The sequence below is a fragment of the Protobothrops mucrosquamatus genome, unplaced genomic scaffold (assembly GCF_001527695.2).
Source record: "Protobothrops mucrosquamatus isolate PMUCROS unplaced genomic scaffold, P.Mucros_1.0 scaffold1511, whole genome shotgun sequence".
NCBI lineage: Eukaryota > Metazoa > Chordata > Lepidosauria > Squamata > Viperidae > Protobothrops > Protobothrops mucrosquamatus.
This window is the reverse complement of record NW_015387683.1, coordinates 137,402-152,154: the sequence shown is the minus strand read 5'-3', so window position 1 is coordinate 152,154 and position 14,753 is coordinate 137,402. Positions and strand designations below refer to the sequence as shown.

Genomic DNA, 14,753 nt, shown 5'->3' with positions numbered 1-14,753 from the left:
CTAATAAGTCAGTGTCCATTTGCAATCTGCTGCAGCATCTAGAGTGCTTTTTGGGCACATGGGCTTTAATTCGTTGGCTGACCTTTTGACTAAGTGTACATTGCACCATTAATCAAATTGTTTGTGCATACATACCTTGAGTTAATATTTACTAAGAACTTTCTCTTTCAAGAATCTGAAATGTCAATAAGCCTGTACTGCTAATTCATCAGTAGGACTTTCCTCTCTCTTTAAATAATCCTTTCTATCTTGTCATGTTGTTTCCTGGTAAAATGTTTGTGTGCGTGTGTGTGTATGTGTGCGCACGCCTTCAAATAATTTTTTTAGTCCTGGCAACTGCCTAGATTATTCCCTGCAGTTTTCTTGGCAAGATTTTTCAGAAGTGGTTTGCCACTGCCTCCTGCTTAGGGCTGAAAGAATGGAACTTAGATAAGATGGATGACACCTTGCCTTAGGTGTCATCCCACTGGTTTTGGGCCTAAGGCAGGATTACAACTCACAGCGCACAGCTTTCTAGCCTGGTGCCTTAACCGCTACACCAAACTGGCTTCCTTTTGGTAAAATAAAGGAGAATTTACCATTGCCTTCCGAAGTGCAGTATGAAATCATTCCTTTGCCAGAGTTACTAAAATGATCAGCTGCTTCCAGCATCTTCTTATATTTCTGCTGCCCAAACCTGGTTCCTGCCACCACAGCAGGATTTGAGGAGGTTCTGAGGTTTTGGCATGAAAGATAGTATAGTTAAACTCCGTCTTTTCCTCTCTGGGCCACCCCGTGTCCACTGTCCACCAATACAGTTCAATCATATTGTATTGGGAAACAGTCTCTGCTGCTCAAAAGGTTCCCATCAGGCGACCTTGAAGTGTTGGGACTTTCTCAGGCTGCAAACGGCTCACATAAATTCCTTAGCTTAGCTCCCCATACATTCCAATCATTCCTCCCTTTCCCCTCCCCTAGCCTCTGTTGTCAGGTTGCGAGTAGCAATTTGCGAGTAACAAGTCAGCCTTGACAGGATTACCTCCATAATTTTTTTTTCTTTTTTTAAAAAAATCTGCTCTTACTTTTTAAAATCTTTTCTTACTTTTTCTAAGCTTAAGTTTGATTAGTTGACTTTTTTTTGTAACTTGTAAATAAAACTAAAAAATGCAGAGACAGACTACCAAAATTTAAGAAACAGGTGAAAACTGTCTAGATATCAGAACAAATGGTGAAATTTGACCAGAAGGGAAGGGAAGCTGACAATGATCTTAGGAAAGAACTTACTAAGAACTTCTGAGAGATGTTAAAAGGAGAACGGGCAGTTTTATAATAACATAAAAGGTGGAAACATGGGGAAAAATAAACAAGGAAAGTCCTGCAAAAGAAAAAGGAGATTCCAGTCTTGAATAAGAATGCTAAAAGATGTCAATGGTTTTGAGGAAGTAATTAAAAACAATGAAGATAGGAGTATGCTGAAATTCTGTAACAGTAGGGATGTCAACATCCAAGATTCCTTAGAACAGGGGTCCCCAACCCCCAGTCCGTGGACCCGTACTGGGCCGCGGCATGCCCGCAACCGGTCTGCACAAACAAGGAAAGCCCCATCTGTGGGATGCAGGCAGCACACAAAACCACACACCCTCCAGTCCACAGAAAAACCTTTTTCCACGGACCGGTCCCTGGTGCCCAAAAGGTTGGGGACCTCTGCCTTAGAAAATACTCTTCATTCTATCCTAAGCCATAAAAGCTCACTGGGGGACTAGCACAGCCACTGTTTTATAGTCTAACCAACCTTATAGGGTTGTTGGTGTGGGGAAAAAATTGGAGGAGGGAATGCCATGTCTGCCACCTGACCCTCTGAAAAAGGCGAGATTTAACAAATAAATAAACGTACCAGTTTTAAGATAGTTATACCCCTTTACAAAGTAACTATGCAGCAAGTTCTGGAGTCTTTTTTCTGGGTTACTGCAACATACCCTTGAGTAGTAAAAATCTAGGGGACCACAGGATTGCAGCCAGAAGATAGTCTTTGACTTACAACTATTCATTTAGTGACCAGTTACAGTGGTACTCAAAAAAGTGACCTATGACCGTTTTCACACTTACAACCATTACAGCATCCCCGTGGTCATGTGATCAAAATTCAGACACTTGGCAACTGTCATGTATTTATGATGGTTGCAGTGTCCTAGGGTCATGTGGTTACCTTCTGACAAGCAAAGTCAATGGGGAACCATGTTGATAATTTAACAATTGCAATGATTCATTAACAGTGCTGGTCCAGTGGTCCATGAGCATAATAAAAATTGATTCATTCATTCATTAACTACTGTGGTAAGAAAAGTTGTAAAATGGGGCCAAACTCATTTAAAAACTGTCTTGCTTAGCAATGGAAATTTTGGGCACAATGGTGGTTGTAAGTTGAGGAGTAACTGTACAAGGCCTGCTCTCATGTCCATTTACACTACAGTATAGTTGAATCTACACTGCAATTAAGTTACACTCTGTTCTTCACAAACAAGTGGTATGTACCCCTTAAAAACATGTTAATGTTTTTGTTCCACCATCCCCAAATCCCAAAACATTCCAGTAAAAGGACACATGTGGGGGGAAAAAATCCACAACTGCTGACAACCAGGTCTTGTGTAGGGTATCTGGAGCACATTCCCCTCTGTACAGTAGTAGCAATCTGGTATCCACTTACTACAGGACATTAAGTTGAAAGTGGAAGATGGATTTAAAGATTGTGTGAATTCAACAGGGTCATTCTGAAAAGAGCATAGATTTATCTTGTATTCCAACATAAATTGGAAATTGAAGTTTGGTCTTTATATCTTTATTACAGTCAAAGATTACCGTAAGGAGGACGGAGTACAGTCAGTTAAAAAAACACAGAAAATGCATCAGTTTAAAAATATTAATTATAAAATGCCAAAATATATAAAACAAAGTATATATAAAAACAAGTTGAACTCATTTGGAGAGCAGCAGATGGAAGAAAAATTATTTATTACACTTGTTTGCCAACCATCTCTCTCGGACCCTGGGCGGCTTTCAACATTAAATTGCCCCTTCCATTAAAAAATCTATTTCAAACAGGCTGTTGCAGACATCCAGGTTTAGGTTTAGAGAAATCGGTCCGAGAGAGCACAGTTAAGCCTGGTTTAGAAGAGAAGGGTATAAAATTCGCCACAAATGATGCAAAGGCGCTGGCTTCAACGCTCATTATTCCTCAGTCTATTCACCCCTTTCAGCGTTGGAGGAATTCTATTCTATTCTATTCTATTCTATTCTATTCTATTCTATTCTATTCTTTCACAAAATGCACACAGTAAGAAAGGGTTAAACGGGCTCAGTTTTCCTGAAGCCAAATCTTGGCTCACTAGAGCCACGAAGCGTCTAATCTAGGGACGCCACACGCGTCGTCTTCCGAACAGCAGATGGGGGGAGGCTGCGGTTGCCTTGGGATGGAAACACGGAGAAAAGCCCGGCGAAACGGCTGCCCTTTTCTCTCCGACTTCTGTTAGCAGAGAAGGAAGAAGCTGAGGCGGCGGCGGCGGAAGCAAAGGGGCCGATCGCTTCGCAGCCGGCGTGGTTGCCCGGACTCCCTCGCCTGCTCTCCTCCCAGCGCCGCCACACACAAGGCCACCTCCCTCGAGGCTCCGGAGGCCGGGCCATTTCTTCCTGCCGCCGCCTCGAGGCGCTTTTGCGGCGCGGAGGCTTCTTCCTCCAAAGGCCGCGAGGACAGGAGCAGCCGTCTCCCTAGGCTTTGGGGAGGGAGCGGGGCGCGTAAAGAAAGGTAAAGGGAAGGGGGAAGAGAGAAGAGAGGCGGCGGGCCGCGTTTCCTTTGCTTCGGGTGACGCAGGCGCGGCGGGGCTGCAAAGAGCCGCCGCTTAGCGCAGTCCTGGGAGGGGGAAAGGAAGCATCCCTGAGCTGACGCGGCGTGTCGGCGAGGCCTTGCTGGACCTCTGTGGAGCAAGGGCAGCTCCCGCCGTTTTTTTGTTTTTTTTTGCCCCTTTGCCTTGCGGAGCCAGCAGCAGCCAAGGCGCCGTTTGCTGTTCCTCGCAACGCTGTAAAAAAAACCACTCTGCCCCGCAGAGGTAGCGGTCCGACTTGTCAGGGGAAAATAGAGGCACGCCCGGCATCCCGCCCCGGGGATGGCCGCTTCAGCATCTTGTCGGAGGCTGGAGGCTCTTTTTCGTTCGCCCTGTGTTGCTTCGTGCCAAAGCCTGATCCGATCTGGAGCCGGTTGTCATTGGAAGCGATGCTCTTAGCCTGGAGCATTTCAGTCTTTTAAAAACTGGGCGATGAATTGAACCTCTGCCCCCCCCAAGACAGATGCGAGATCGAGCTTTTTAGCAACGCGGATTGTACCCCGAGGCCACTTAAAGAGTAAAAGTGGTGGGTTTGTTGGTTATTTCCTATTTCCTATCTGCAAGGTGTTGTAAGAGGTTTTAATTTTGGGAGGCTCAAGATGGGGGAATCAGGCCAAATAACTGCACACTACTATACTGTATGCTCTACAAAAAAATGTGGCAATAGTGTTTCATCGTATGCCAACAATAAAAGGTAAAGTAAGGTAATTAGGTAAAGGTAACCAGAAAATTACGACTGTTTCATAATATGTATAAAGAGCAGACTATATTTACTATTTAAATATAAATGAGGCTTTTGATCAGCAAAGCAAGGTCTTATGATTCAGGCTGTTGGAAGTCTTATGATGCAGACTGTGGGAAATACTTTCTGTTCTCCCCCTTCTCTTCCAGGCCTATTTGAAAGCACTGGCCTTCATTCTGTGACTATTTTAGCTTTTTTTTAAAAAGCTCTCTACTTAAAAGACTATGTTTCTGGGTAATTCATGTATAACTGCATAATTAATCTTCATGAACATGTAACTCACAGATCAATAAATCAATCAAAATTGTATTACAGTCATAGACCAGTATAAAAAGAGTGGGATATAAACAATGATTTTAAAAGCTAAAAAGTATAAAATACACAAAGGTAAAAAACCTTTTAAAAAGCAAATATTTAAATCTAAAAAATGAAACTTATAAAAGGGTAAAAATAATAAATATAAGGAAATATAAAAGTATATGGCTGATTAAATTTATTACAATACAGAACGCTCTTCACTGACAAGTTAAAAATATTTTTTTAAAAAAATAGGATTAACCTGAGGAAGCTCATGAATGCATAAGCTTTCCTGGTAAGGGTAAATTTGTCAAAATGATCAGGTTAACTGTATTTTTTAAAAAGTGTTTTAAAATTGAAGCCATCCATTTGTGATGGGTGGAGTGTAGGACTCAAACAGAGTACTAAGCAAATTATTTTATTATGTAGATAATGCCATAAAACCTTCCCAGTAGACTGTAAACATGTTAAAAGTGGAGTAAAATGAGAGCAATAAAACCAGTCAATTGCTCTCAATTCAAAGGCATCCAGAGTTTTCACTGAAAGAATTCCACCATAGCCTTTGAAAAATACTTGGAAAAGGCAAATGGTCCACAGTACAGCAGCCACCTGCTTGCATCTGAGAGCAATGTAATTCAAATATTGTATGTGGATCATCAGTTGCCAGTAGGTTTCTAAGTAGATTCACAGGACTGTAAATTGTAAAATCCTAATAACTGTTTTGAGTGAAGTCTGTCCATCATACTCACTCCTATTAGTGGGAGATGCTTTCAGTTTCTTATCTCCAAGGTTTGAGAAATAGAGATCAGTTATCCTTAGGAGCTGCCCCAGTTCTGTAGAACTCTTTTTCCCACCTGCCACCAAAGTTCAGGTGACATCCCCCCCCCCCCATTCAGGAAGGTGTTAAAATAGTGTTCTGGCCATTTGGAGACAACATTATTGTGCCTTTTTCTGTTATGGTGGGCTAGGTTGGAGTCTACTGTTGCTCATATAGTTTTTAAAGGGTTATTTTACAGTATCAGGTTGATTCTGAATTTTGGGAGAAAGTTACTGGATCTGTTTTATGAATTTTTATTGTGAACTATCTAGAGCAGGTGTGTGTCCAACCTGCAGCCCATCGGCCACATTCCACCCTAGACAACTAGTAATGTGGCCTCCACAAGATGGTAAACGTTTAGCATTATTATGTGATTTATATACATTAACTTCATTATATATTTTACAGGTAGTCCTTGACTTACAACAGTTCATTTAGTGACTGTTCAAAGTTACAATGGCACTGAAAAAAGCACGGCCGTTTTTCACACTTTATGACCGTTGCCAACATCCCTGTGGTCATGTGATTAAAATTCAGAGGCTTGGCAACTGACTCATATTTACGACCGTTGCAGTATCCCGGGGTCATGTCATCACCTTTTGTAATCTTCTGACAAGCAAACCGAACGAGGAAGCCAGATTCTAACCCTGTTACTAAATTAACAACTGAAGTGATTCACTTAACAAATGTGGCAAGAAAGGCTGTAAAATGGGGCAAAAGTTGCTTAACAAATGTCTCACTTAACAACAGAAATTTTGGGCTCAATTGTGGTCGTAGGTTGAGTACTACCTGTATATGTGGCCCAAGATAATTCCTCTTCATTCAGTGCAGCTAAAGCAAGCCAAAAGGTTGGACACCAGTGATCTAGAGTTTGAGGTTTGATTAGGATGTACAGTACTGCAGTACTACACTAAATAATACTATACTACGGAGGTGCTGCCATGGAAAACAACTCTGAGGTTTCCATCAACCAGACCTTTTAATTTTTTTTATGGTAATTAAACTTTTAAAACCTCACTTCAAATGCAGGCAGGGAGGAGTTATTCTTTCAAATATTAGTGGCCCTAAAATATAGGCAAACACCACCCTGGTGAATTAGCCTTTAAACAAGTTGGAAGTCGGTGTAATTGATTTTAAGGCTGGTGTGAAAAAAANAAAAGAGGAAAGAAAAAAGATTGAGAAAAGAGAGAGAGGAAAGAAAGAGGAAAGAGAAGAGAAAGAGGAAAGAGAAATAAAGGAAAGAGAGGAAAGAGAGAAAGGAAAGAGAAAGGAAGGAAAGAGGAAAGAGAAGAAAAGAGGAAAGAGGAGAAAGAGAGGAAAGAGAAAGTTAGAGGAAAGAGAAAGAGAGAAAGAGAAAGAGGGGGAGAGGAAAGAGAAAGAGAGGGGGGAGAGGAAAGGGAAAGGAAAGAGAGAGAGAGAAAGAAAGAGGAAAGAGAGGGAGAGGAAAGAGGCATAAAATAATTCATTTGCATTTAATTGTAATGGTTCAAAGAATGTTCGGAAAAATGTTCGGCCCTCCAGCACGTTCACTTCATCCAATCTGGCCCTCTTTGAAAAAAGTTTGGACACCCCTGATCTAGAGCAAGGTGTGTGTCCAACCTGCAGCCCATCGGCCACATTCCACCCTAGACAACTAGTAATGTGGCCTCCACAAGATGGTAAACGTTTAGCATTATTATGTCATTTATATACATTAACTTCATTATATATTTTACAGGTAGTCCTTGACTTACAACAGTTCATTTAGTGACTGTTCAAAGTTACAATGGCACTGAAAAAAGCACGGCCGTTTTTCACACTTTATGACCGTTGCCAACATCCCTGTGGTCATGTGATTAAAATTCAGAGGCTTGGCAACTGACTCATATTTACGACCGTTGCAGTATCATGTGATCACCTTTTGTAATCTTCTGACAAGCAAACCGAACGAGGAAGCCAGATTCTAACCCTGTTACTAAATTAACAACTGAAGTGATTCACTTAACAAATGTGGCAAGAAAGGTTGTAAACTGGAGCAAAAGTTGCTTAGCAAATGTCTCACTTAACAACAGAAATTTTGGGCTCAATTGTGGTCGTAGGTTGAGTACTACCTATATATGTGGCCCAAGATTATTCCTCTTCATTCAGTGCAGCTAAAGCAAGCCAAAAGGTTGGACACCAGTGATCTAGAGTTTGAGGTTTGATTAGGATGTACAGTACTGCAGTACTACACTAAATAATACTATACTACAGAGGTGCTGCCATGGAAAACAACTCTTGAGGTTTCCATCAACCAGACCTTTTAATTTTTTTTATGGTAATTAAACTTTTAAAACCTCACTTCAAATGCAGGCAGGGAGGAGTTATTCTTTCAAATATTAGTGGCCCTAAAATATAGGCAAACACCACCCTGGTGAATTAGCCTTTAAACAAGTTGGAAGTCGGTGTAATTGATTTTAAGGCTGGTGTGAAAAAAACTGTAGTTCGAAAAATCTGCACCAATTGCAGTTTCTAAATAGTTTCTAAAGTTGTTTTCCTCTAACTCAAAGGAAAAAAAAATATTGCAACCAAACCTGACAGATAAGATATATAACAAAAATCAATAGCAATTTGAATCAGAAAAAAACATGATCTGTGATGGTTGCACTCGGTTAGATAAATGATGCCTGTTTTTAATCTATCCTATGCTCCTTATTTTCCTTCTGCAGAGACATTATGTCTGACACTTAAGAAAACCAAATGAAATGAATGGTGAAAAACAGGTTCAGAAAATATACATATTTTATTTCCATTGCTTTTCTATTTTATAGAATTTAATTTCCTACTAAGCTATTGGAGTTCTACTTTGCATTCCTTTGCTCATTCAGCATTTAAATTGACCAAACTTTTTATCATACTTTCTTGTTTAAAGGGTTAGTTTAATTATTTGGCATATATCTAATTAGAAAACTAAAAAATGCTATAACAGTAATTTGTGAGTTAATAATTGCTCATTGAGTACTTAGATCGACTAAATCTGGGGCAGATATCACTGAATGCTAATATTTAATCTTTACTTGCACAATAAAGCAGAACTAAGTAAGGTTTCTTTGTATTAAAGTGAAATAAATGATTGAAACAAATTTGACTGCCTTTACTAAAAAGTTGTTCTTTTGGGTGTTATAAAGGAATTTTTCTCTACTTTTAATTAACTGTTCTGTGGAAAGCACTACTCTAATTACAATATATAATCGGTTCTTGTATGAATAAAACTTTATTTTATGAATAAAACTGATCTGAGCTAGCCTGAAAAATACTAAATGTCTGGTTTTTATGTTCTTTATTTGAATAAAACCTCAATAATTTGGCTATACAATCAGTGGTGGGATTCAAATATGTGAACAACCGGTTCTCTGTGTGGATGCCGCTTCCAGAAGTCCAATCTGGGCCTGGGCAACAAAAAATTAGTTACCGGTTCTGCTGAACTGGTTCGAACTGGCTGAATCCCACCACTTTATACAATTATAGTAGCCTTGTGGAGGGGTTGTATGAATTGTAGGAAAAATTATCTTTTGATTTCTAAAATTGTTATCTAGTTATTTTCGTTCCCTTTAAGAGAAAATAAATCTTGCCTCTCAAGTTACATGATCTCTGTTGTAAGCACTTTATGCCATAAATTCTGGTTAATGAACATTTGGCATTTCAGAATCTGAATCATGTTTATTCAAATATACAATGTTCCCTTTATCTCAGGGTCAAGCCATCCAGAGACATTTTGGAGTTGGGAGGCCTCAACAAATTCAATAAAGTGAATAAATATTAAATATTAGTGAAATATGTAGAAGTGAGAGGAAAAAACATCCTTACTGTCTTGGCTTGTACATAGGCACCAAGAAATTGGAGATTTGGCAAGTTGAATATTTTGCTTCACCGAAAACTTTGAAAAGTTGTTTTTTAATAGCCTATAATAGGAAGCTGTTTAGTTAGTGCAGATTTATAGTTGCTTTTCCACATGGTAAAGCAAAAGTGATATTTCTGTATATTAGTACAACAAAAATTTGAATTGTGATTAAAGGAGCTCTTTCCCCCAAATTTAAAGAAACAAATTCAAAATAAAATGTAGTACTCTAGAAAAATATTAACTTAAGTATTTGTGGTATACCAAGGAATCTGTATCTGATTTAAATAGCTTGCTGCGTAGGATTGATGTGAGAATTTTGTATTCTCTTATCTATGGGAAACTGACTAGAGAAAATATTTTTTCCTTCTATCAGCTAGCAAAAATATAAGTTGTTTTATGTTGCTGTTTCCTTTCATTTCAGGAAAATTTTGCATGAGAAATAACCTTAGTGACGCATAGATAATTATAGGTGTATTTTTTAAAAGTAGAAAACATCTTACAAAATAAATAGTTTTTTGTAACAGTAGCTGAAAAAAACTGAAAATTGATGGCATAATCCTGTCAACCAATTAAAGAGTAATTTAACCTTCTCTCCAAAATTTCTTTTTCAAACTGGTTATATATTGTTTTATAAGAGAGTAATAGTTCCCTTTTTTCTTCTGCTTTTGATGGACTAATAAACTGAATATTGAAAAATCCCAATTACTTGAAATACTTGGAAGTCTTTAAAAATATTGTAGGCGGCATACTTTAAATTTTGTTGGCTAGAGGTTTTAAAGTGAATTTGACTTCAGCTCATTATGATTCTTCCATTAGTGTCATTGAAAGTAGTAATTCTAAGTCTATATTCTGTATAATGTAGCTTCAGTTGGTCTAATTATATTCAAGTGGCTCATAGTTAAAAAAAATGTGGAGGCAAATTATGGAGGAAGTATTTCTCCATCACTGGTGCAAGAATTATATATGGGAAAAATCACATGTAATTATATAACAAATAATACGTTGTGAACAATCATGAAATTCATTTAACGAGTTTTACCTCTAAATGCATTATGTCATTTTTCTTTGCATATCTATTATCTTGACTATAGGGTCTTCTCTATTGCAGTCGTCCCAAAGGGTGTCTGTCCCAGATGATTATCTGTTAGGGAGGAATTGCCACTCCTGTGTCATTACAGTTCTTTGCTTACATTGGGTATAGAGTTTATTTCTGACTCAAAATCTTCCAGTGAATTTCTTGTCTAAATAGAAGGAAAAATTAAACTGATATAAATCCATTACTGCAGAGGTCCTCAACCTTTTGGGCACCAGGGACTGGTTCCGTGGAGAGAGATTTTTCCACGGACCGGAGGGGGCGTGGTTTTGTGTGCTGCCTGCATCCCACCGATGGGGCTTTGCTTGTTTGTGCGGACTGGTATTGCTCCACGGACCAGGGGTTGGGGACCCCTGCATTACTGTATTCAATATACTTCTATATGTTCCTAGTGTACTAATTTCTGTACAATTATATTTCAGGAGCTTTATTTCAAGACCCTTACTAAGCAAAAACAAAAGGAAGTGATGGAGAAGAATGGAAACAATCGGAAACTTCGGGTTTGTGTTGCTACATGTAACAGAGCAGATTATTCAAAATTGGCCCCAATCATGTTTGGCCTTAAAGCAGAACCACAGTTCTTTGAACTGGATATTATAGTTCTGGGCTCTCATCTGATTGATGACTATGGGTAAGAGGCATACTTTATTTCTTCAGATATGCTTAAATGGAATTGTGGGGATGGGTTTTCTTAAGATTGTTTTCTTTATTCCAGGTTCAAAGGTAGTCCTCACTTAATGGCTACAACTGGGCCCGGAATTTTGATTGTAAATCGTTGTGGTCATCACATTTAGAACCATTTTTACAATGGTTGTAAAGCAAGTCACCGGTTCTTAAGCAAATTGTCCTTAAGCAAATTGATCCTTCTGAATAGCATTTTTTTGCCAGAAACTGGCAAAAAAGTCACAAATCATAGTCATGTGACCATGGTACATTGTAACCAGTTGTAAATGTGAGCTGGTTATCAAGTACCCAACTAGCCCAAATCATGTCATGGGTGGAAGGTGAGGTGAAGGTGCAGCAGTTGTAACTCTGAGTCATAAGTAACTTTTTTTAAAATCTGTCTTCACTTTGACCAATTGTTAAGCGACTGGTCTTTAAATGAGGATTACCTGTTTTGATTTAGAATAAATGATGAACAGTTGTCAAGGCAGATCAGAACTAATTCATATATTTGAATCCTTTCCCTCTTATAATAATAGTAATTTCCCTCTTTTAATAATAACAAGGCTTACATAGAGTACCAGGTATCCATACTTCAGATCACTATCTTTTTAGATTCAACAATGATACAATTTCCTGCAGTAACGATAGCCGCAGAAGCCAGCAATAATCTGTCCTAGTTCTTCATTTTCGCAGCAAATACTGTATCTTTGAAGCAATATTTCTTCATTTGCTGAAATGTTTGCATTTCTCAAAAATTTCTGAAGATAGCATTTCTTAACTCTGTAGTATTTGGGAACAGGTGCCTTAACACTTAACAGATGCTTGCTTATACCTACCTTGGTGGGGCACAGCAGATACAGATGGTTCTCGAATTATAACCATTTGTGTAGTGACCATTCCAAGTTGCAACAGCACTGAAAAAAGTGACNGCTGAAATGTTTGCATTTCTCAAAAATTTCTGAAGATAGCATTTCTTAACTCTGTAGTATTTGGGAACAGGTGCCTTAACACTTAACAGATGCTTGCTTATACCTACCTTGGTGGGGCACAGCAGATACAGATGGTTCTCGAATTATAACCATTTGTGTAGTGACCATTCCAAGTTGCAACAGCACTGAAAAAAGTGACTCAGTGACCGTTTTTTCACACTTGTGACCATTTGCAGCGCCCCCCCCCCATGGTCACGTGATCAAAATTTGGGTGCTTGGTAAATGGCATGTATTTATGATAGTTGCAGTGTCCAGGGGTCGTGTGATCCCCTTTTGCAATCTTCTGACAAGCAAGATCCACTTGACAACCATGTTACTAACTTAAAAACTGCAGTGACTCTCTTAACAACTATGGCAAGAAAGGTTGTAAAATGGGAGTAAAACTCACTTAACTGTCTTGCTTAGCAGTGGAAATTTTGGGCTCAATTGTGGACATAAGTCGAGGACTACCTGTACAGCCTTTAAAGAATGGTTTTATTAACAATACTTTATTAGTAGTGTGGTTGGTTCCATAGTTAGGCAGATGTTTAGATTGGATTTGATGTTTTTTAATCCACTGGTTGAGTCCTTCCCATGGATCTAGGATAGGCAGATGCGGATGTTTAATGATGTTACAGATGCCATCTCAGGATGTAAGTTCTTCTGAGCAAAGCTGCCTTTTGCTATTGACTGATGGTGATTTTGTCAGTGTCGATGGTGTTCAATTTGTGCCCCAGTTGTTTTGGGATTGCACCGAAGGCGCCTGTTGGTACTACTTTTGCTTGCTTTTGCCTCAATCATATTGTTATTATTATTATTATTAAATTTCTTGGGATTGGAATTGTTAATATTACCCACCATTGTCAGACAAATATATTGACTGTACCATTAATTTCAGTAACTAGCATGCTGTTGGTGTTAAAGTGTATGGCACTGGAGTCTAAGCACTTTTCCTCTTCCCTCTTTCCAGGAATACTTACCGTATGATTGAACAAGATGACTTTGACATCCACAGCAGGTTACACACAATAGTGAGAGGGGAAGATGAAGCCGCTATGGTGGAATCTGTTGGTCTTGCCTTAGTCAAGTTGCCCGATGTGCTCAATCGTCTGAAACCTGACATAATGATAGTCCATGGAGACCGGTTTGATGCTTTAGCGCTAGCTACTTCTGCTGCCTTAATGAACATTCGAATTCTTCACATTGAAGGTGGAGAAGTCAGTGGGACCATAGATGATTCCATCAGGCATGCCATTACCAAGCTGGCTCATTACCACGTGTGTTGCACAAGAAGTGCAGAACAGCATTTGATCTCTATGTGTGAAGACCATGACCGCATCCTTCTGGCAGGATGTCCTTCGTATGACAAGTTGCTGTCTGCCAAAAATAAGGATTATATGAGCGTTATCCGAATGTGGTTAGGTAAATAAGTTGCATATGTAAGACTATGATTTCATGAAGCAGAGTACATCAAAAGTTTATCTGGCCCCTTTTGGGGTTTGCCGTCATAGTTGGCAGTTACAGTTGGCTTGGTGTACCAAAAATGTTTGTCTTTGGATTATATATTAGAATTTATAATATAAAATTCCACAACTGCACCATGGAACAGAAGTCTAGATTAATCTTTATCAGTGTACTTTTCACGTTAGAATGTGAAAAAGGAATCTTGTTACAGGATGTTCTTGGCTTACAAATAGCATCAAGCCTGGAATTATGACTGTAAGTCATTGTGGTCATAAATTGAGGAATCACGTGACCAGATTTGACATTACAACTGTTTTTTTACGACTGTCATTACGGGAACACTATGTTCATGAAGTGAATTCTGTGCTTGCTGGGTTTTTTTTTAATAATTCAGTTATTTTGCTTTTTAAGTGTGTATGTGTGCATTACATTTACATTGTTTTCACAGGTGAGGGTGTAAAACCAAAAGAGTATATAATCGCTTTGCAGCATCCTGTGACCACAGACATTAGACATTCTGTAAAGATGTTTGAACTGACTTTGGATGCCCTCATCTCTTTTAACAAGAGAACTTTGATTTTATTCCCAAATATTGATGCAGGTGAGTGAGATGACTATTATGAATATGTTAACGTACTGTATTAGAAATGTGTATGTATGTATGTATGTATGTGTGTGTGTGTATCTATCTATCTATATATCTATATCTATATCTATATCTATATCTATATCTATATCTATCTATCTATCTATCTATCTATCTATCTATCTATCTATCTATCTATCTATATATCTATATATATATATATATATATATATATATATATATATATATATATAAAATTTAAGTGATAGTGCTGTGATTATTACCCTCTCACTTCTTTGACACAAATACAGGTATCCTTGATTAACAACTGTAATTGGAAGTGGAAATTCCACCAGTAAGCAAGATGGTTGTAACGTACAAGGCCTCATGATCGTGGTGCTTAGTGA

The 14,753-nt window shown here is 38.6% G+C and overlaps 1 protein-coding gene across 1 annotated transcript in view; it reads left to right on the top strand.

Moving 5' to 3' along the window:
* Positions 1-14,753, top strand: part of GNE (glucosamine (UDP-N-acetyl)-2-epimerase/N-acetylmannosamine kinase) — a 45,258-nt gene that overhangs the window by 12,352 nt on the left and 18,153 nt on the right. The window contains exons 2-4 of the mRNA XM_015822263.2: positions 11,085-11,293; positions 13,267-13,718; positions 14,209-14,361. Of these exons, the coding sequence (XP_015677749.1) occupies positions 11,085-11,293; positions 13,267-13,718; positions 14,209-14,361 (814 nt within the window). The remainder of the gene's footprint in view (positions 1-11,084; positions 11,294-13,266; positions 13,719-14,208; positions 14,362-14,753) is intronic.